This window comes from Ambystoma mexicanum, chromosome 14 (assembly GCF_040938575.1).
Source record: "Ambystoma mexicanum isolate Mex_15411 chromosome 14, UKY_AmexF1_1, whole genome shotgun sequence".
Taxonomy (NCBI): Eukaryota; Metazoa; Chordata; class Amphibia; order Caudata; family Ambystomatidae; genus Ambystoma; species Ambystoma mexicanum.
Window position 1 is genome coordinate 102,872,756 of NC_090940.1, and position 23,158 is coordinate 102,895,913.

At 49.3% G+C, this 23,158-nt stretch overlaps 1 protein-coding gene across 6 annotated transcripts in view; it reads right to left on the reverse strand.

The window, feature by feature from the left end:
• The window catches only part of DPF3 (double PHD fingers 3), a 773,243-nt gene that overhangs the window by 113,758 nt on the left and 636,327 nt on the right, over positions 1-23,158 (reverse strand). For 3 of the 6 annotated variants that reach the window (XR_011283928.1, XM_069638611.1, XM_069638610.1), the window contains exons 6-7: positions 11,712-11,793; positions 10,376-10,417 (exon numbers count right to left, since the gene is read on the reverse strand). Coding sequence is in view for 4 of the 6 variants with exons in the window: in XM_069638611.1 (XP_069494712.1) it covers positions 10,376-10,417; positions 11,712-11,793 (124 nt within the window). In the remaining 2 variants the exon portion in view is untranslated. The remainder of the gene's footprint in view (positions 1-10,375; positions 10,418-11,711; positions 11,794-23,158) is intronic. The other 3 variants (XR_011283929.1, XM_069638613.1, XM_069638612.1) reach the window with 1 other exon arrangement.

Consider the following 23,158-nt stretch of genomic DNA (forward strand, 5'->3'; position numbering starts at 1 on the left):
TCGATAGATTTGCCTTAACCCTCCGGAGTCAGGCCCCCATCAAAAAAGAGCGTTTCCTTGCCCTTACTTTACACAACCGCCTTGCCAAAGGCCAGATCCTGCCCATGGATAGAATCTAGGGAGTAGTGTCAAAAAGTACAAAAGTATGGACCGAAGCCCATGTGGCTGCTTCACAGATATTACGAATAGGAACACCCCTCTACATGGCAGTAGAGGCAGCCATACCCCTAGTAGAATGGGCCCGTAAGCCTACCGGAGGGTCCTTACCCGCCAAGCGGTAACATTCAGAAATTGCCAAGATAATCCATCTAGACAAAGTCTGCTTAGTCACAGCTTGTCCCAAACGCCTTCCAGCGTAACCAATAAAGAGCTGATCCTCCATTCTGGCCCAGGACATGCGTGAAATGTAGAAACTTAAAGCTCTCCTAGGTTCCAACCTATGGAGCCTCCCCTCTTCCTTACCAGGATGTGGAGGAGGATAAAATCCCGGAAGAACAACCTTCTGGCGTAAACGAAATTCCGACACCACCTTCGGAAGAAAGGAAAGAAACTCTAAGGACAACCCTGTCCTTATGAAACAATGTGAAGGGTGGCTTAACTGAAAGTGCCTGCAACTCACTCACTCTGCGAGCAGAAATGACCGCCACCAAGAACACAGTTTTAAGGGTTAACATTCTCAAAGGACAAGAATGTAAAGGCTCAAATGGCGCACCCATTAGAAACTTGAGAACAAGGTTCAAATCCCAACCGGGCACCTGGAAAGGTGACAGAGGGAACACATTAGTGAGCCCTTTCAGAAACTGAGAAATTAAAGCAATTTTAAAATGAGAACACTCCTCAGACGAGCGCTTAAATATAGACAGCGCTGCCAGGTAACCTTTAATGGCACCCACTTGCAAGCCCCTGTGGGCTAAAGAAAGCAAAAAAGACAGAACCACAGGAATGTCACATGAAAAAGGATCCACATTCTGAACCCTGCACCAGTCGCAGAACTTTCTCCAACAGCAACGGTATAGGGACTTTGTTGCCGGCTGTCTGGCCAAAAGCAACACCTCCATCACGTCTTCAGGGAGGTCCCAATCCTTATACCTCATCCTTTCAGAAGCCAAGCATGAAGGTTGAGGGATCCGACCTCTAGATGGAGAACCTGACCCCCTCCCGTGAGAGCAGATCGTCTCGGTAGGGAAGACGACGTGGAGGGCAGATGGACAAGTCGAGAAGGTCCGGGTACCACGTCCTCCGGGCCCATGCCGGAGCAATGAGGATCATCCAGGAACCGAACCTCCATAACCTCCGCAGCACTTGCGGGATGACGGGGACTGGAGGAAACGCGTACAGCAGTGGGAAGGACCACTCCACCATGAACGCGTCTCCTAAGGCTCCTCTTGGAGGAAATGTCCACGAGCAGAACCTTTCGCACTTCCGGTTGACACTGGAGGCGAAGAGATCCACTTGAGGGGTCCCCCAAAGGGCGAAGATCTCCAGGAGAATCTCCTGAGCCAACACCCACTCGTGAGAGATCTCGCTCTGCCTGCTCAGAGCGTCCGCTGTCTCGTTTTCGTCTCCGGCCAGATGAACTGCCGAGATCGAAATTTCCTGCTGGATGGCTGAGAACCAGAGCTGCATCGCCTCCCTGCACAGAGGAAGTGACCCTGCCCCCCCTTTTTGTTGAGGTAGTGTATGGCCACTGTGTTGTCCGTCAGAACCAGGACATTCTTTCCACGCACAGTTGGCAGAAACGCCTTCAGGGCAAGCCCGACGGCCCTGAGCTCCAACAGATTGATATGGAGTCTGGACTCTAACAGAGACCAACGACCGCTGACTGTCAGCTCGTTGGCATGAGCTCCCCATCCCATGAGGGATTCGTCCGTCACGATCGTCACCTCCGGCCAGGGAAGCCAAAATGGAGCCCTCCTCATCAGATTGCCTTCCACGGCCCACCACAGAAGGTCCTGGGCGACCGAGGGCGGCACCTGGACGGGGTCCGACATCCTGCCGGAGGACTCAGACCACTGGAGCTTGAGAGCCCATTGCAGAGATCTCACCTGCAAACTGGCCTCTGGCACCAGAAGAATGCAGGATGCCATGAGGCCGAGCAACCTCAAGAACTCGAACACTGGGAGACTCTGGGCATGTTGAAACTTGTGCACCATCTGCTGAATGTGGTGAGCCCTCACCTGGGGAGGAAAACACTGCCCCAGGAACGTGTCGAGCACTACTCTGATGTACTGGAGTTGCTGAGTTGGCGTCAAGTGGGACTTGAGGGTGAAGGGAGTAGCAGGTGACGGAAAGATGATCCAGGACTTGCTCGGGTGAGCGCGCTCTGATCAACCAATCGTCCAGGTAGGGATAGACGTGAATCCCCCCTTTCCTGATATGCTGCCACCACCACCATGAGCTTGGTAAAGACCCTCGGGCGGAGGTCAATCCGAACGGCAGGTCCCGAAACTGAAAGTGCGAGTCACCAACCGCGAACCTCAGGTACTTCTTGTGCTTGGGATGGATTGGCACATGAAAATAAGCGTCCTTGAGGTCGAGAGACACCAACCAGTCCTGAAGTTGAAGGGCCTGGAGGACTTGAGAAAGAGTAACTATCTTGAACTTGTCCTTCCTGAGGAGCTTGTTCAAACCGCGCAAGTCCATGATGGGTGTCAATCCCCCGTCTTTCTTGGAAATCAAAAAATAAGGGGAATACCATCCCTTGTTCCTCTCCGCTACAGGCACCAGTTCTATGGCGCCTTTCTCCAGCAGGGATTGAATTTCCAGCGCAAGGAGCTGATTCGGACTCTTCAAAGAGAGATTCCCTGGTGGATTGTCGTGAGGCCTCTGACGGAAAGGAAGACAGTAGCCGTGGGCTATGATCTCCAGAACCCACACATTTGAAGTAATGGCATGCCATTCTACAAGATGCTGCGCCAGCCTTCCCCCAACCGGAGAAGCATGGGCCTCATGACTGAGCTGAAGCGGCTGTGGCAGTGCCTGAGGGCAAAGAGGCAACTGCTCGAGCGGCCTTGGCACCTCGAGTACCTCGTTTTCCACCTCTGGCACTCCTACGGTTGCCCCTTTGACTTGCAGCTCCTCTCGATTTACTAAAGAGTAATATCGAAAGGAACCTCCCCTCCATTGCTGTCCCAAAGGAAGAAAAGGCGGAGGTTGGCGAACTGCAGCGCCCAACGACTTTGCTGCAACTTTGGAGGTCTGCAACCTCTCAAGACTATTGTCAGCCTTACTGCCAAAAAGATGTTCACCATCAAAGGGCATGTTGAGGAGCCGAGCCTGCACATCAGGAGCAAACCCCGACTTCCGCAAACATGCAAACCTGCGTATTACGGTGCTCGCCGCCCTAAACCGGCTGACGCAATCAACCATGTCCAGACCCGACTGAACGGATTAACACATGGCATCCTTGCCATCCTGCACGATAGCAAGGAAACCATCCTGTTGCTCCCCTTCCGGAATATGATCAGCCGCTAAGGAAATACAGTTCCACAGAGTGTGCGTGAAACAAGTCAAGGCACAAACAGAGTTGGCAGCCTGAAGCACCATACCCCCAGAAGAAAACACCTTCGCCCAACCGTCAAAACGTTTTTTGTCCCTATCAGGAGGGATGGTAGGGTACGATGCCTGCTTTGCGGGGGCCTTAGCCGCCTGCACCACCAAACTTTCAGGAGTGGGGTGCGTGGTCAAGTAGCAGGGGTCGCCAATGGTTGGGCGATATTTCTTCAGCAAGGACTTGCTCACTGCCGGGAGACTCTCCGGAGAAGTCCAAGCCGCAGCCACCCTTCTCTGCAAGGCCATATGGAATGGCAGCACCGGGTCAGTTGGTGGACCTTTGTACAGGATATCAGTCAGGTCATCCTGCTGAAAATCCCCAGGGGGGGGGGCAGACCACCCCAGATAATCCGTGACCCTCGACATGAGGCACCGGTATGAGGAGTCTGCGTGCGTGCCAGGCTCTGGCCTACCAAACTCTACCTCCGGAGAGGTGTCTAGACCACTGGCGTTGTGCAATGACTGACATAGGTCCTCAAGTTGATTGTGACCAGAAACAATGTCATCTGGAACCTCTGCAGGAACCTCACCTTCCTCAGACCCCTCATCCACCTCAGAAATATAATCCAGAGGCTGGAAGGAGGGTACAGAAAAAGACACAAAGACATGTTTAGCCTTGGCCAGAGCCTTTCTGGGGGGTTCCACCGTGCCACGGGGTACCCCTGACAATGCCGCCTCAAAACGCGTTGAGCGCAGGACTGACAGCATCGACGGCTTCGACACAGGCCTCGAGGGTGGAGCCCCTAGCGTGTCTCTCGACAGCCTAGGCGCCGAGGGCGTCAACGACTTCCTTGGAGACGGAGCCTCGTGTCACGACTCGCTCCCTTCGCTCCCGTTCCCACCATTTGGGGACATGATTTGGGGTTTATTCCCTACTGGACTTTTCCTCCGAACTTTATGCTCCAGTGCTGTGATGATTTGGGAGCGCTAAATCCCTATTTTTCCAGCTACTTCCCTTCCGGATCCATTCCAGGTTTTTGGCAGCCAGCATGCTTCTTTAACCAAATGACTATGCTTCCCAGAATGCCTGGCCCACTGCTCCACCTCCACCCTTGCAACACAAGGTTGGGTGGAGGATAGGTAACAGCTGTGGCGGCAGGTGCAACAATCAGCACACCCGAGGCGTGTGCTCGTTAAGCAGCTTTAAAAGCCTCAGTCTTACTTCAGTCCAGCGCTGGTCATCGATTGCAGTGTTCCTGTTTTTGACTAGTCCCTGGTTCCTGGTTCCTTGCCTTTGTACCTACTTCCTTGTTCCTGTTTTCTTGTTTCCTCCGCCCTGAATTTCAGATTCATGCGCTAATTGATTTCTGCTCCCTTGATTTCCCTTTTTGTCTTCCTCTGTTTGCAGGCAGCATTTCTCAGTGCTTTCCCCTTTTAGATGCAGCCCAGTTTGTCGGTGTTCTATATTTCTTTGACTCTGTCCTTTGCTGCTGTTACCCGTTTGCCTTAGCCTTCCTCTTAGTTTAGTTTCCTGTCTTTCCTTGGAGGGGTAGGGAGAAGTTTGCATAGGTTATTTCGTTTTTCCCTGCTCCTGATCCTTACTTTCTAGAGGATCCATTCCATGTTTTCCACTGCACTTCTGCATTTATTTTCCCTTTGAATTAGGTGTGGTGTGCGGTAGTAGCTAGCTCCTGTGTGAATGCTTATGTTTTCCTCACTATTTTGTAAACACTATTCCCACTTAGGTATTTAGTTTTCCTTCCATTGCTGTTCTAGCCTTTCGGGGTCCCAGTTTCTTCAACAGGATTCGTGGGCTAGCTGACATTCAAGAGGTTTATCTCGTCCTCGTGAGTACAGTTCTTAAGTTCCCTTATGTAATACCATCAAGAGTGTTAGTACACAGATCCTGTCATTGCTTGCCCTCCACGTGGGTTTAGCGCTGTCAGTACCTGTAACAGCAATTGGGGGTAAGGCGCTTGCCGACTTTCCTCGCGGTCAGGTGCTTACCCCACATCCCTTTTCGTATATTGGTTTTGATGTCACACTCTATTTGCACTCCTGGGTTCTAGCATACCTGAGTCGTAGTTCCTGGGTGCACATTTCCCTTGCCATATTCGCTGCCTTTGTACTCGCCTGACTAATCCTGACACCTCGAGAGAGTCCGTCAACGACCTCGGCGCCGCAGGTGTCGATGTCTTCTTCAAAGACTTGACAGGTTCTCGCAGTCTCGAAGGGGTCGAGGACTGGGACCTGGAACGGGCATGTCTAGAGCGACCATCTTTGTCCGACCGGGACCTCGAAGGCGCCCAGTGGTCGCGACGACTGCTCGAGCCCGAAGGCAGACGAGCGGTGTCTCTAGTACGGTCACGGCCGGCGTCCTCAGATGGCGTGGACAGACCGGAGCCCTGTGATTGAAAAATCAAAAACATCTCCTTTCGGAAGGAATCCCATTCCTCAGGAGTGGAATGCTTGTTGGGACAAGCAACCCGCAGACGGGCAACCTCGGACGAGAACCTGTGACGGCGCTTCTTGGAGTGCCTCGAAGAGGCAGAGGAATGGCGGGACCGACTCCCAGACCGAGAATACCCGGACTCGTGACGACGATGCGGAGAGTCGCCCCTCGAATCATCCGTCGAAAGACCAGTGGAACGTGACTTCCGGGGCTTGGCCACCTTACCGACCGACAGCTTCTTCTTACGCTCCCACAAGGCCTTCAATGTGAGCGATTGGCAGTCGACACAGTCATCCGTATCATGTCCTCCCCGAGGCACCAGAGGCAAGCGTTGTGCGTGTCCGTCAGCGACATCTTGGACCCAAACACCCGACACTTCTTAAACCCGGACCGCAGGGTGGAAGAAGCCGAAGACATCATACAATCTTCAATGAAGAAACAGGTTAGAAGAACCGAAAGAACAGGATTCAGTAGAATCGAGGCGCGGCAAGATCTCCGAAGCAAACACGTTAGCGGAAAAAAAGTAACTGGGGCTACGGGCGTCGTGCGTCCTACTTATAACATCCGGTGACGTCAGCTCGACGGAGGCCCTCGAGGACGGCATATCGACGTCATTGACGCAGGACGCAGATGGCAAAAGATTTTCCGAAGCAGCACAACTGTGGTGATTACTGTCATAGATATGGAATACGTCGGAGGACCCAATCCCCTCGAAGTATAGTTTCACCCAACTTGAGATTATCAAAAATGATTGGCGCCTTATACAAACCCAATTAAATTAAAATAAACCTAAATGAGTGGTATAATATTTGATATAGGACAGTGAAGTCATCATGGCTGGTACCTAGAAAAATAGCTCTAGGTCACATTTAAATATACAAATTAGCCCCCAAAATCAACATTCATATTTACTCCGATGTAGAGCCATTTTAGAAAGGATTCTTCTTCTGCAGCAATTTTTAGAAAGTAACAAAAAGAGATTGATGACTGGATGCAAGACATTGTTCTGCTGAAGCTACATCCCACCTGAAAGCAAACAGAGCCACCTTGTAGATATAGGAGTTTCTTTTATACGCTGGGAGATCTGGGAGATCTTCTACCAGGAGTGTTGAGAAGAGGTGAGGAGCCTGGACTAAGCTCACTATTATTGGTGACCGAAAAGGTGTTCCCCTGATTACAAGAAGTCTGAAAGTCGTCCCCTTCTGTATGTCTGGCAATGCTGGTCCTGGCCCTCCTCACTGCTGTACCATGCTCTTGTACACACGTCCACTGTGGGTCCAACGACTTTGGATCAGGGTCTTTGCCCCTTCCCAGGGGCCCAAATCACCTACTCTAGCTTTCCCATAATGGGTGTCAATTTGCTCGTTTTGCTTTTCCAAAATATCATCCCGGTGTTCCTCTACTACCACCTTCTCCTGAGTTTTGGCGACCTGCTTTTTTTCTGTTGCCACTTGCCCCTGCTGTTCAACCACCAACTCCTCTTCTCCTACCACCTCTTCTTGATGTTCGCTAACTTCATCTTCACCCAGCTCCTTCCTTTCATCGGCTACCTCCTCCTTCCGTTCACCACCACGCCTTATTTTTCCTTTCCACCCCCTCCCTACGTTCACAGCCCTCGTTCGACTTTACCTCTTTCCCCCCTTTCTCCTTCCCCCCAATGAATCCCACCAAACTCCTCCTTAATTTTCTTGACCACCATCTTCTGGGGTACAGAAAGCTAAATTCATTCTTCAGCATCCTCCGATATTGATCGCCTTCCTCAATTCCTCTTATAACTTTTCTCTCCTTTGAGTTAGCAAACTCCTTTCTGAACTTCAGTCCCAACCTCCTCCTCCTACTCTCCAGGCACATTTCTCATCAACCGTCTCTAAGCTCTCACCAGTAGCATCTTATCCAAACACCTACAACCTCTGACTGAGAGTTAGCATGGATATATCCCTACAGTCCATCCTAGTGTGCTGGGGGAATGTTGAGTCTGCACCTTAATATGCAAATTGGTGAGGTACTGGGATTGGTTGAGGTCAACAGGTTCACCTTAGTTAGACTGATTGGGGAGGCACACCAAGTCTTTACATGGCTGCTACACCATCATGGATTTCCCATCTGTCATGGTTGTGGCCTGTAGGAAGCAGGAGCTGTGGTATGATACGCCACAGAGTGCCATGCTTGAAAAGGATAGCAAGTGTGAGGGGCCTGAAGTCATTCTTCTTCCGATTGTGGTTGCTCCGAAGACCAAGCTTGAGCTATTCATTTTGATAAGGAAGATGGGCGGGACATCTAAGCAAACTCATGTCCTACTTTCCTCAAGGAACACTGCTGCAAGGACAGCATTTCATACAAATGGGGTATCAGGGCTGCTGGAAAGAGGTGGGTTGTTGACCCTTCTCGCACCAGGGTGCCCTCCTTTGAGGTGGTTTAAAGGGCCAAGATCGTCACTCCACAAGAAGTCCCAATAATCAGGCAGGTTACTGTCTAAGAACTCAGACCTTCATTTCTTATAAATCTACTTATATCCGTTATCCTACAACTAAAACTGAACCACTGTAGACAAACAGATTCCACTATCTCTCCAAACCTTAGCTGATGGTGTGTTGTGCAAATGAAGATGCAAACCAAGTACATTATGGTTAGAGGAGACCATCTCCTTCAAATCCAGTTTATAATTGCCAAGTGTACAAATCCTTCCGAGTAAGAAACGTAGAGCACCTTTTAGGCCCAACAGGAAGACTCTGTTCTGCAGCCTATCCAAAATCATAAGCCTACCTTTTGACTTGCCTTCTCAACTGTGCACTCCAATACAGCAGTGGAAACAGTCAGAAACTTGTGGATTACCTTGGATGCAGCGCTCACCTTCCGGCCCCAAACGAATGCATTGGGCAGGACTGCAGACTGCCCACTTTACAGGCTCAGAATCCTTCCATTCCTGGAGTTCCAGCAGGAAGAGTAGGTATAGTCTATACTTTTAGCTTGTCCATATTGGCTACTACAAGGGACTCTATGTGGGAATCCCTAAAGGCAATATGGGATAACTGCAGAATGCACAGAACAGGGAAGCCTGTTTGGACCTGGGCCTTAAAAGAAGGGAACAGATGTCTGCATTGTTGAAACATCTCCACGCCACCTCTTGCACCAAGAGTGGAGCTTACATTCCTGTGTACAGTCCACTGAACAATCTGGCACAGGGGACTTAAAAAACTTAAGAGGTACTAAAGTGGGATACACCTTTGCGTTACCTGACAGGTGTCAATCCTGGTATTCCAGGGTTGGCACACCTCCGTGCCCAGTCATAAGCAGAAGCACTCAGGAGCTATCAGGTTTGGCATGGCCCATCCCAAGGAATGGAACAAACTGCCCCCGAGCCTCCGACTCCAGAGGGAATCCATTTTAGAAAAACTGAAAACCATGCACTTCCTGAAGGACTGCTCCGAGTGAGCCAAGCTGCCCACACCCAACCAGAGGCACCATTCTCAGAACTCCTCCCACAACTGTAGTCCTCACCTGGAATCACTACACTTCTTGGAGGAACCCAAAGACAAAACTGCTCTTAATCCTTGGCCCAGGACACTGCATCCCCTGGGTTGATGCTAGAATCAATCAAAAGAAGGAACTGGGGGGAAAAAGCACTTATGCACCAGTTACACATTAAAGACTGTAATCCATGGGGTTTGCCTTGAATGGTACACTCCTTTCTCTGTCTCCTGCTTAAAGACCTTAGGCCACAGTATCCTGATCCCTCCCACCCTCCAATCCAGGCAGTCCACCCCACATTCTGCACCCTCCTCCCTGGTGACCTGAAGACGTTCCCTTCCACAAATAGTACTGTACAAAACGACATGAATAAACGTAAGGTAGTGGTAAGCGGAGATGCAGTTCTGTCACTTAACATGAATAATGCCAAGTCTGATTAAATGACAAAGATCATGAAGTGAAAAAGAAGATCTAGATTCTCAAAAATACACAGTCATGTTATTCCAAGTACCTCAGGAAGGGGGTGAGACTCAGACCACTTGCTACGCCTTAACGACATATATGCAAACAGCCTGATTTGCATAGGGACCACGATACAATAATGTTGTCCCGGAATATTTCTATACATTTAGAGTGTCATTTTGTTTTGCAAAACTGTTTGCATACTGCCCTTCAACCAAACCAGAGTCTGCCCGTAAAGAAAACTATAGCAATCTGTGTTGGATTTGCGGGCAAACTTATCACACAGGCACTTGGACATGGTGGCCTTTAAACTGTAGCAGTTTTGTTTATGCAACACAGCTCGCCTGTAGCAAGGACACTATTCACATGTTTTAACATAGGTATTACTGACTTTTAACTATTGCTACTATTTGAAATAGGAGACTAGAGGATATGAAGGAAAACAAATTGAAGAAAGTTATATATTTTATCTTTAAATAAGAGGCAACAATGGTAAAATACCTTTGTCGGATGTTTTTGAGCTAAACTTTTGTTTGTAAGTTTCTGAAACAGAGAGAGAGAAAGATCAAGAGAGGTTGAAACTTTCTGAAAACTAAGAAAAAACAGAAAAGCCAGCAGAGGAGAAAAGGGGGCGAGAAAGCGTATCTGGCAGGGTAATTGAAAATGGACTGATACAGGGGGACGAAGGGTGAGGGGCAGGCTACTAAAGCTACAGCGGGGTAGGCGGCGGGGAAAGGGCTGAAGGGAGGTATTCAATGCTCTTATTGAAGCTTGTGTGGTTTTAAGATGTCTGGATGGGAACAGGAGGTGGTGTGAGGGGGTTTTCAGGGATTAGATGAGGACAACAATGCCTGACGATGCCAGGACTCACTTCGAGAGATTGAGGGGGATATTTCCGATCATCTCAAGAGATCTTGAATTTTTCAAGTTTTGGAGATTGCCAAATTGGCTCTCACCCAACTCAATGTCGGATGTGGAAACATGGCAGCATGGCAAAGCATCTTTGTAGCAAGCCTAAGATAGTGGAGTCTTGTTTTAACCCACACGCTGTGCTCGGGTACACCATGCGATTCTGAGCTCTCACCTGAAATCAAAGGTGGGAGTGAAAGCCAGTCTTCTGGCTGTACAGAGATGAGTCTGGCGCTAGACATCTGGCTGGAAGTGAGCTATGGGACAATGGTAGCAGAGGATGCTAGGACTGTGCAGGGATAAACATTTAGTAGAGCAAATGACCCAAAAAGAAAAGGATGCGTTGGAAGAGGAGGGAACATGAAACTGCTTAGTTCAGAAGGAAGTGGGGTCTTTGGGAAAATAAGGCCAAGGAAGAAGAGGGACACGAGGTAACCACAACGCTAACAATTAACCTGTAACATGATCAAACAGCCGGTTTTCTGGAAATGCAAATGTGAACTGTGGGAGGAGTAGAGGAGGTTAAAGAGGACACAGTGGGAAAGCGAAGCAAGAGAGGGAGATGGAGATACAAAATAAATTCGAGAAAAAGCTAAAGAATGCAACATGGATGGAAGAAACTGCAGAGATAGGTTGAAGGGGAAGAAGGTCAAAGATTGATTGGGCAGAGGGTGAGGAATAGAAAGGGGGTGGGAGGAGGCATAAAATACAGATGCCTGGAATCTTTACAATGGGAGGATGGGGGACAACTAAAACATTAATACATGCATGTCGCACGGCAGGAACCAAGGCATGCCTGGCCGCTAGAAGCAGTGCAACGGCTGTAGAAACCAGGAGTTTTTGGCTTTGTCCTGGCTTGAGCGAGCTGGGTGAAGGGTGAGGACACAAGGGAAGTGGGCAGATAGAGGGAGGTGCCGAGCCTACTTACTGTCGCAGACATACGGTTTATCGTGGTCTTCCTGCGCGGCGGCAGCATCATTCCGTCTCCTGCCACCTGTTGAGCCGCGGGCCTGGAAGGAGAAACAAGAGCATTAGCGCTAAGCCTGCGGTTACTCCGTCACTAGCACATGAAAGATTCCTGCCCACAGACAGACACACGCTGCCAAAGCAGGCAAGGTGAGGCGCAGGCCACCTCCCTAATCCCGGATTACCTTCTCACATCAGAAAAGAGATAAGTGGCAATGTTTTTCTCCAGGCAAATCCACAAAGGATTACGTGGGTGTGCTCTGCCAGGCAAACATGCTCACACTTGCCATTCCCCCCAATTCAGCTTTTTGTTGTCAAACAAATCATCCTATTAGCATTGCACTCTTTCTGAATTCCCACCACCTTCTGCAGGAAAACTCTCTTCCACATAGACCAACACATTTCTAATACTATGGAATATAAATCTCAACAAAAGAGAGCATTGTTCTACCTATTTTCCCAAGTGGTCAATAATAGTTGTTATTAATAAAAATACAAGCTTTCTTCAACATACATTTGATGTGTCTACCTTCATACTGACTCACAAAAACAGATGTCCATGTAGAGCAGTGAAGCTTGTTTTTTTGCCTTTTTAAAAGTCTCCCACTCAACCCTCACAATGCATGGTATTTTGTCTGTTTCTAATGCAGATGAGACTGGACTGGACTAACTGGGTGAACTCATTGGGGGCCAACTCACCCAGATGTTTGTGTGGTGCTGTGAATATCTAAACCACCTGGAATTCAGGGAGTTCAGAGTTGCCCAGAATAACTTACTTCAAGTCTTCAGCCAATAGCATGGCCAGTGGAAGGGGAAGCTACTCACCAGGAACAATGGATCTTCCATGCGGGCATCCCTCTCCGATGCACAAACTTCAAGTAATACATTCCTCTGGCAAGTGTGTGTGCGACAGGAAGGATCGTGCTGCAGATCCGCAGATTTTCATTATGTGGTGAATTCAACTAGGCGATCCAGTAGTACAGGTAATTGTCCAGGTCACGCAACCCTATCCATGTAAACAGCTGAGGATGTCTGTGAAGGCTCCCACCCCATGCACAGCAGTGCTCCTCACACACAGTCACAGCCCCGCCCACCATGCACACTAAAAACAGCAATGACGGCACATACACGAGAACAATAACAGATCGCAGCATGCACGCAGCACAAACCCATGCCACAATGCTGCTGGTGCATGCACACGCACATACCCCCATACGAGGGCGGCACACAAACAGATGGCAGCACGAGCAGAGCAACAACAATGGCGACTGGCACACGCAAGCACATTAGGACGCACAAACAACAAAGGGTGGCGCATACGCGGGTGGCGCAGGTGCACACAGACGCACAATCAAAGGTGGTGCCCGCAAGGGATGGCAGCCCCCACAACATCAACAAGGGATGTCTGCGCCCTCGACCCCACAACAAGAGAAGGCAGTGCCCACGCGACCACAACAAAATTAGACAGACACGCCCCCCACAACAAGCAAAGGCAACTCCCCCGCCCCCACAATGAGATGGCAGTAGACAAGCCCTCTCAAGTAGAGATGCCAGCAAATACGCTGACACAAGAAAAGATGGCCAGGGACACATACGGATGGCAATAAACACTAAAACCAGGTGGCAGGGCCCATCATTAAATGGCGTAGGGCCTGCGTGCAGAGACGTGAAGGTGGAGGTGAACATCAAGCAATAGGAGAGTGAACAGTACAGGTGGGAGGATGAAAACAAGCAGAAGAGGGCAGGAGGTGTAGAGAGAGAGCAAGAACAGGCAAGCTAGCAAGAGCAAGCAAACGAGAGAAAAATTGCCAAAGCCAACCAACGCACGAGAGAACTAGCAAGCAAATGAAGGCGAGAGGACGAGGGGGAGGGAAGGGGCAAGAGAACAATGCGGGGGGAGGGAAGGGGTGACAGAGACAGAGAGGTGCAAGAGAGCGACAGAGTGGGGCAAAAGAGCGAGAGAGGGCGTGAGAGAAAGGGCAGAAGACACTAGGAAGGATGATGTTGGGTGGTCTCTTTGAGATGCAGGGATAGTGAAAGAGGGGGAAAACAAGCCTATCCATTGCCTGGGCATGGGGGAGGGCGGAAACAAGCAAAAGGTGGAAGGAATAATGGCAACGCCTAGTGACAGGACGCCAGGCAAAAGTGAGCATCAGTCAGACAGGCTTGGGTAGTAGGTTCAGATCCTAGAGAGGGTGGTGAGTCAAAACTCCACCCAGCACTCAGAAGCCCTTCTGACTTACCTCATCTTGGGATGGCAATGAGGCCTGCTTACAACCCTCCTCAAGCTCTGGAAAGAGTGTAAAAGATACCCCAGCGACCCACCCTACCAGTGGCCTACAGGGTGAGGCCACTCCTCCACCAGAAATGCTCTGTGTCCAAAGACTGACACCAGGGAGTTCCACTGGCACAGAATATTAGTATAAGAGACATAGGCGGAAAAGGAGGAAGAAGGGATTTGAGAACTTGCGCCTGGCATAGAATATTAGTATAAGAGACATAGGCATAAACGGGGGAAGAAGGGATTTGTGAACTTTCCCCTGGCATAGAATATTAGTACAAGAGACATAGGCGGGAAAGGGGGAAGAATGGATGTGTGAACTTGCCCCTGGCACAGAATATTATTATAAGAGACATAGGCGGAAAAGGGGGAAGAAGGGTTTTGTGAACTTGCCCCTGGCACAGAATATTAGTATAAGAGACATAGACGGAAAAGGGGGAAGAAGGTATTTGTGAACTTGCCCCTGGCATAGAATATTAGTATAAGAGACATAGGCGGAAAAGGGGGAAGAAGGGATTTGTGAACTTCCCCCTGGCATAGAATATTAGTATAAGACACATAGGCAGAAAAGGGGGAAGAAGGGATGTGTGAACTTGTCCCTGGCATAGAATATTAGTATAAGAGACATAGGCGGAAAAGGGGGAAGAAGGGATGTGTGAACTTGTCCCTGGCATAGAATATTAGTATAAGAGACATAGGCGGAAAAGGGGGAAGAAGGGATTTGTGAACTTGCCCCTGGCATAGAATATTAGTATAAGAGACATAGGCGGAAAAGGGGGAAGAATGGATGTGTGAACTTGTCCCTGGCATAGAATATTAGTATAAGAGACATAGGCATAAACGGGGGAAGAAGGGATTTGTGAACTTGCCCCTGGCATAGAATATTAGTATAAGAGACATAGGCGGAAAAGGGGGAAGAAGGGATTTGTGAACTTGCCCCTGGCATAGAATATTAGTATAAGAGACATAGGCGGAAAAGGGGGAAGAATGGTTGTGTGAACTTGTCCCTGGCATAGAATATTAGTATAAGAGACATAGGCATAAACGGGGGAAGAAGGGATTTGTGAACTTGCCCCTGGCATAGAATATTAGTATAAGAGACATAGGCGGAAAAGGGGGAAGAAGATATTTGTGAACTTGTCCCTGGCATAGAATATTAGTATAAGAGACATAGGCGGAAAAGGGGGAAGAAGGGATTTGTGAACTTGCCCCTGGCATAGAATATTAGTATAAGAGACATAGGCGGAAAAGGGGGAAGAATGGATGTGTGAACTTGTCCCTGGCATAGAATATTAGTATAAGAGACATAGGCATAAACGGGGGAAGAAGGGATTTGTGAACTTGCCCCTGGCATAGAATATTAGTATAAGAGACATAGGCGGAAAAGGGGGAAGAATGGATGTGTGAACTTGTCCCTGGCATAGAATATTAGTATAAGAGACATAGGCATAAACGGGGGAAGAAGGGATTTGTGAACTTGCCCCTGGCATAGAATATTAGTATAAGAGACATAGGCGGAAAAGGGGGAAGAAGGGATTTGTGAACTTGCCCCTGGCATAGAATATTAGTATAAGAGACATAGGCGGAAAAGGGGGAAGAATGGTTGTGTGAACTTGTCCCTGGCATAGAATATTAGTATAAGAGACATAGGCATAAACGGGGGAAGAAGGGATTTGTGAACTTGCCCCTGGCATAGAATATTAGTATAAGAGACATAGGCGGAAAAGGGGGAAGAAGGGATGTGTGAACTTGTCCCTGGCATAGAATATTAGTATAAGAGACATAGGCGGAAAAGGGGGAAGAAGGGATTTGTGAACTTGCCCCTGGCATAGAATATTAGTATAAGAGACATAGGCGGAAAAGGGGGAAGAATGGATGTGTGAACTTGTCCCTGGCATAGAATATTAGTATAAGAGACATAGGCATAAACGGGGGAAGAAGGGATTTGTGAACTTGCCCCTGGCATAGAATATTAGTATAAGAGACATAGGCGGAAAAGGGGGAAGAAGGGATTTGTGAACTTGCCCCTGGCATAGAATATTAGTATAAGAGACATAGGCGGAAAAGGGGGAAGAATGGTTGTGTGAACTTGTCCCTGGCATAGAATATTAGTATAAGAGACATAGGCATAAACGGGGGAAGAAGGGATTTGTGAACTTGCCCCTGGCATAGAATATTAGTATAAGAGACATAGGCGGAAAAGGGGGAAGAAGATATTTGTGAACTTGCCCTTGGCATAGAATATTAGTATAAGAGACATAGGCATAAACGGGGGAAGAAGGGATTTGTGAACTTGCCCCTGGCATAGAATATTAGTATAAGAGACATAGGCATAAACGGGGGGAAGAAGGGATTTGTGAAGTTGCATCACATTTAGATCCACTCTTCATCCAGCAACTTGTAAGCAGAGGAATCCAACGAGGCAACCAACGAGCCCTGCTGCCCCAATGACAGCTTACGCCCAGGAAGCCCTGTAAGCAGGCGAGAGTGCTATACGACTTACCCAGAAGAGCAACCATGGAGGAGACTTCCTTAACAAACCATCATGAGCAGAGACCGACTTCTAAGGGTGCAGCAAAGTCGGCTAAAGACCTATGGGAGAAGTGAAGACTGGCCATTGTTTTACTTTCCTCATCAGCCTGTCTGTAAGGGAAGAGTTACTGTGAATTCCGAATAAAGACCCAATCACTTAAAACGTATCCACACGGCTGGTGGTGGTGTCCTACCATCTTCATTGCTGCCTAACCGACCGCCACACCAATAATACCCGACATGGCAGATATGAGATCTCAACCATACCAGGCCGCTGTGAGCAGCTAGTAGTATTGGAATTTGTAGGTTATTAATATGGCTCCATGTTTTCGGTTTTTATTGTTAAAGAGAAATATAGGTGTAAAGAAGTTGCTTTCCGGTTTGATAATTTGTAAAACGAAAGGAAAACTGTGGAAAAGGAGCAGCCACAGAAACATTGACGGTGGTGGTGGCAGATCTGACTGCCCAACCTGGAACCAAGGTCGATGACCACTCTACCATAGAGAACCTCATTACAGGCAGCCAATGAGGAGACAGCTTGCTTAAATGAGATACGTTTCTGGTGAACAGACTAATTATATAGGTGCTGTTACTGGCCATGGGTGGGGGAAGGTAAGGGGCTTTAACTTTAAAGTGAACGATAAACAAGGAATATGTTACTTACCTGTTACTCTGTTTCTCCAGCATTGGTATCTTTCATAGATTCACATGCTGTGAATATTCCCTGTCGTCAGGCTGGGAATCCTCGGTAACAGCAGTTTAAACCTAAACTGAAAACTTCCAGTCACTTTTGTACTCTATTACAGTAATTTTGGGTCATACTGCCCACAGCCACTAGGAACATCTCCCTTAACTCCTCCCCTGTCGGCCATCTTCAGATTTGGCAAGCGCATGTTAGTGGCAGTAAGAGCCAAAAGATGAGCCACGTGGGGAAGGTGGGAGGATTGCATGTGAATCTATGAAAGATACCAATGTTGGAGAACTGGAGTTACAGGGAAGTAACTAATTCTTTCTCCAGCATTGGATTGTTCATAGCTTCACATGCTGTGAATAGATTACAAAGCAGTATTCAAACAATACATATGGGCGGAGGCAAGCTCCCAGCATAATTTATCACTGGAGACTTAGTAACCTCGCGCAAAAAGGGTCTGCAGAACCGAGTGGCCAACACTAGACTCTTTCGGGGAATCTGTCAACAAAGTAGCACCTGGTGAATGTATGCACCGATCTCCAGGTGGCTGCACGGCAGGTGGCAGGCAGCGGGATTCCCGGAGAGAAAAGCAGTGGTTGCTGCCACTGCTCTGGTGGAGTGCGCACGGGGCCTGCCGTGAAGCAGTCTACCGACCTGTTGATGGCAGAATGAGATGCAGGTTACAATCCATCTTGAAATTCAGGACTTTGAGAGAGCCTTTCCTGGCCCCAAAGGTCCAAATGAAACAGTTGATAAGTTGTACTGAATGGCTTAGTACGAACCACATAGTACTTATGGGCATGCACTACATCCAGCGTGCGTGTGCCAAAGAACACAGCCAAAACCACGCACTGACATGGAAAGAGGATGGCACCTTAGGTATGAAGGTAGAGATAGTACATAGAATAGCTTTTTCCTTGTGAAATGTCAAATAGGGCTGTTTCAAGGAAAACTTCTGGATTTCACACACTCGCCTGGTCGTAGCTATTGCCACCAAAAACGCTGTGTTCCAGGAAAGATGTTTAATGGATGCTTGGTGCATGGGCTCGAAAGGTGGCTTCATGATTCTTGCGAGTAGTACATTTAGCTCCCACACTGGAGCTGGGCGATGGACAGGTGGAAAAATTAGAACAGCCCATGCAAGAAATCCCTCACCAGCCGCTGACCCCTACGGAGCGGTTGTACCTGGAGATCACCACCAGGTGCACCGTAATGTAGGAATGCGTAAAGCCAGACTGAGCCAGGGACAACAGATAAGGCAACAGATCCTCCGGCCGGATGGTCCAAGGTTGCTGAAAAGGTTTCCACTTGCTCTTGTAGCACTACAAGGTGGACAAAGCTCTTGCCTGGCCCAGGACCTCCTGGCAGTTTTGCGGAAGGGACAGAGCTCTGACTTCTAAGAACACAGGAGCCAGGCCGTCAGATTGAGTGAGGCTGGGTTGTGGTGCAGCAACGCCCCCAGGTCCTGGACAGGAGCGACTGGTGCGGGTGCAGCTTGATTGGCACCGCTGACGAGAGGGCAGGGAGGTCAGAGTTCCAAAACTGTGTCGGCCACACAGGGGCCACTAATATCAGTTTGCACTGATACAGTATGAAGGTGTGTAGGACTCGAGGCAGCAGAGGAACTGTGGGGAATGCATACAGAAACTTCCCTTCCCAAGGAAATGTAAAGGCTTCCCCCAAGCTCTCCGGATGGAGGAATTGGCTGGCAAAGGTCTTGCAGGGACTGTTCTCGTAGGTGGCAAAAAGGTCGATCTCTGGAGTGCCACACGTCTGAAACAGGTGAAGCTGGTCATTGTGCAGTTTCCACTCGTGACAAGAGCACAACACCCTGCTGAGGGAGTCCGCCAGAGTGTTCTGAATCCCCGGTAGATGAAGAGGATTGAGAAACATGTTGTCCTGCAGAGCCCAATGCCACAGGGCTTGGGCCTCCTTGGAAAGCTGTGGTGACCTTGTTCCTCCTTGCTTGCGGACATAAAACACTAATGTTCTGTTGTCGGTGTAAATCCGTACCACCTTTCCCCTCAGGAGGGGGAGGAAAGACTAGAGGGCCACAAAAAAAATCACCTGTAGCTCAAGCAGGTTGATGTGCTGGACTTTTTTCTCCTCTGACCAAAGGCCTCTGGTATGTTGGTCCTGACAGTGGCCACCCCAGCCCTCCGGTGAAGCGTCCGTTGGGACGGTGGTCTGATGCTCTGGCAACCTGAAGGGGGCGCCTTGCACCAGATGTTCACTCACTGACCACCAGCAAAGGCTCTGCCTGAAAACCGGTGTCAGAACAATGTGGTCGTCCCAGCACCCTGAGGCATAGATCAAGCGGGCATCCAGGAATTCCTGCACCAGCCTCATGCGTAACGGCCAGTTGGTGATCAACAGGATGCATGATGACAACATCCCCAGCAGGGATTTGTAGTTGCGGACTGGCATTAACTGAGCGCTGCTGAGACAGTGCACCTGGCGGTGCAAGTCTGGGTGTCGAGTCGTGCTCAGAGATAGAGTGCCTGTTGCGATGGAACCAGGCATGACTTTGGGAAGTTGATGGAGAAACCCAGCCACTGTAGACACTGGATGGTGGCGGTGTTTCTGTGAGCGGATAGGAGGGGGCACTCACCAACCAGTCATCTACATATGGGTAGATGCGAACTCCCATCCGTTGCAGGCGCACCACCACTGGTGCAACGCATTTTGTAAACAACCGCCGACCGAATGGAAGGGCCTTGAACTGATAATGTACTCCTGCCACCATGAAGCGTAGGTGGTGCCGGTGTGAGCCTCAAGGTCGAAGGACGCCAAGAAGTCTTTGTTGTAGCTGGGACAACACCTGCTGCAGTGCGACCATGCGTAACATTTGTGCATTTAGGAACTTGTTGAGCACCCTTCGATCTAATATGGGCCACCAACCCCCTGACTTGTTGTGCAGTGATCTTTTCCTTACCAGGAAGTAGCAGGAGTAGACTCCTCTGCCCAGTTCCTCCTTTGGAACATTCTCCACTGCTCCTTTTAGCTGCAGAGCTTGTACTTCCTATAGCAAGAGGTGCCGCAACATTTCTGGTTTGTGTGCCGGAGGAATGTCCGGTGGCTAGTCCATGAACTCCAGTCAGTGGCCCTGCTGGAGGAGGGATAGCACCCATTAGTCGGTTGTGATGTTTGCCCATTCTTCGACAAACCTTGACAGTCGTCCTCCCAACGGGGTGCTGAAGCTGGAGGACCTGGTCCTAGGCTGGTCATGTCTGTTTGCCGGACTGGCCCCTAGATTGGGAGGAGCCACGGCACCACTGCGATCCCTGTAGGACTGGGAATATTTCTGTACTGGTCCCCTGAAGAGTATGGGGTCTTGTAAGAGGATGAGAATTGGTACGTGAAGCAGTTATCCCATGAAGTCCTGCTATAATGCCCTAAAGTGCAGATCCATCAAAGGGCATATCAACGACCCTGGACTGGACATCAGCTCTAAAGTCTGTGGCCTTGAGCCAACCCTGCCTGCATAGAACCGCTCCATTTCCAAGCTGGCGAAAACCAGTATTGGCGATGTCCACAGAGACTGTGATAGCATGGTCTGATGTCAATTTGCCCTCATGAAAGATGTCCATGGCCTCTAGTTTCTTGTCATCCAGCAGAAACTCTAGCAGGGGATCCATCTTGTACCACAGGTCGCGATCATAGCGTACGAGTATGGCCATTGCATTTGCCGCCTTGATAGTTGTAGCCGCAGTGGTAATGATCTTTTTACCAAAGGAGTTGAGGCGCTTACCTTTCTTGTCTGCAGGGACAGATTAGGATGACGATGGATTAGCAGACCTTTTCTTGGCAGCAGCAGAGACAACAAAGTCTGGTGTGGGTTGGGTGCAGAAGCAAGCAGCAGTGCTTTCTGGGGATATGTACTTTTTGGTCGAACTAGTCTTTCTTAGCGGGGGCAGTTGCGGGGTGTACCAAGGTGACCAGTGCATCCTCACAGACATCTTCCAACAGAGGGATGGACAGATTTCCTGCACTGTTCTCTGCATTGGTATAGCATACTCTCCTTGTGCTGCTCCTCTGGCACAAGGCCGAACATCTTGGCCACCGTAGAAATGAGCGCGCCGATGCCCGTACCTCGTCAGGGGGTGAGTCCTTGAGTGGAATGTCATCTGGTTCCCCATCACCTGCGATGAAATCATCAAATTCGTCAGTGTGGGAAGTATAAGTGGAAACCCTGTCATCTAACTGGTCGGGATCAGTGTCTGCTCCAGTATCGGATACCCTGCGCGTTACTGACAGGTGTGGCCCCTTCTGGGAGGGAGAGGGATGTCATCTACCTCCCTGGAGGGCCCGGGCACATTTGCATGCTGTCAGCTAGGAGGCTCTGGCACCGGGGCTGGTGCAGGCAGCCGTTGCTGCAAGGTTGCAACCAGAGTAGATAATGTGGATAAAATGTCCGGTGTGAAAAACCAGAGGGTGTTTTACAACCTAGCCCCCCGGGCATCCCGTACTCAGGTGGCCAGGGGAAGGCCATTGCTTTTGGATCCCGACCCTGGGGGTGGACCAGTGAGGGAGGATCACCTGGGTAGGGGGTCCTTGGAGAGTGGGGGAGAAGCACCTTATGGTGAGACATGGTATACCCTTTATCCACAACCCAACTAACCCCTATCCCTGCCTATTTTATGGGAAACTACAACTTCCATAATTCCTCCCCAAGGTGGCTCACACAGGCACACAGTGACCAGGGCTGGGTACGAGAAGGAGCAGCTCTTTCGGGGTTGATGCAAACCAGGCTATGGAGTTGGAAGGACAAGAGGCTGATCAGCAATTGCAAATAACGAAAGAGCCAGGCTAGAATTCCACACTTTCGGGAAGCATTCCGAGACTGAGACTCAGTGAGCAGAGAGGAGAAACCTTCAAGATACGGCAAAGTAGGCTGCGACCCTCCAAGGTGAGCCAGGCGAGAATTCCACACTTTCCGGAAGCGTTCCGTGAGTGAGCAGAGAGGAGAAACCTTCAAGATACTGCAAAGTAGGCTGCAACCCTCCCAGGTGAACGACAGAGTTAGGGAGGAGCAGAGGAGGCATTGGTAACGGCCTTCACTGTTACATGAAAGACGTTGAAGAAAGAAACCCAATTAACACAACCAGTGAGTTACCGAAAGCATCAAAAGCCCAGTATGTGTTAAAAGCTAAAGAGTGACTGTAACCCGAGTTGAAGGTTGTACGTGTGCCGATAAAATGCATACTGGAAAGAACAATTGCTGAATTGTGAACTTGGTATATAAAGTAACAGAGTGGTCCTGCGAGGTGGCAGCGCACATTCAAAAGTCTATGTGAAAGGTTCTGAAGTGAGATAAAGTGGGAAGAGAAGGCAAGAAACTAACCACGATGCAAAAGTTGAATGAATAAAAAGAAATGATATGAATGCTGAATACGCCAGGGGGGGGGGCAAAATATATGAACTTTGAAAGATGCCAAGAGGGCAAAGATAAAGAAGATTGTTGATTGTTAAAACTACAACAACCAAGAAGAATTGGTGTCGCAAGATAAGAAAGATTGTTGATTATCAGTTTGTTTAAAGAGAGATCGAAGTGGTCATGCAAAGGTCCAAGTAAAATCCGTGCAGTTTCGAACGTCTTCCACAAAATTGAATAAGGACAAAACGTGGGGAAGGGAACCCCCACAAAGAGAAAGACAGGCTCGAACCCGGCAGAGGGAAGCCTGTACTGAATAGTGGCAAAGTAAAGGACAAGAGTAGAACAGTGTATTTGTGGCAAGGCGAGTGAAGCCCAAATAACTGAAAGAACTGTCAAACTGGAAGCCCAAGCCTGAACTGTTGAATTGTACGAGTAAGCCAAAGTGTGCAAGACTGAAGGAACTGTGCCATCCACCTATCCTTTAAGAAACTCTTGAGACCCCGTACTTTTGAACGCGGGGAAGGATGT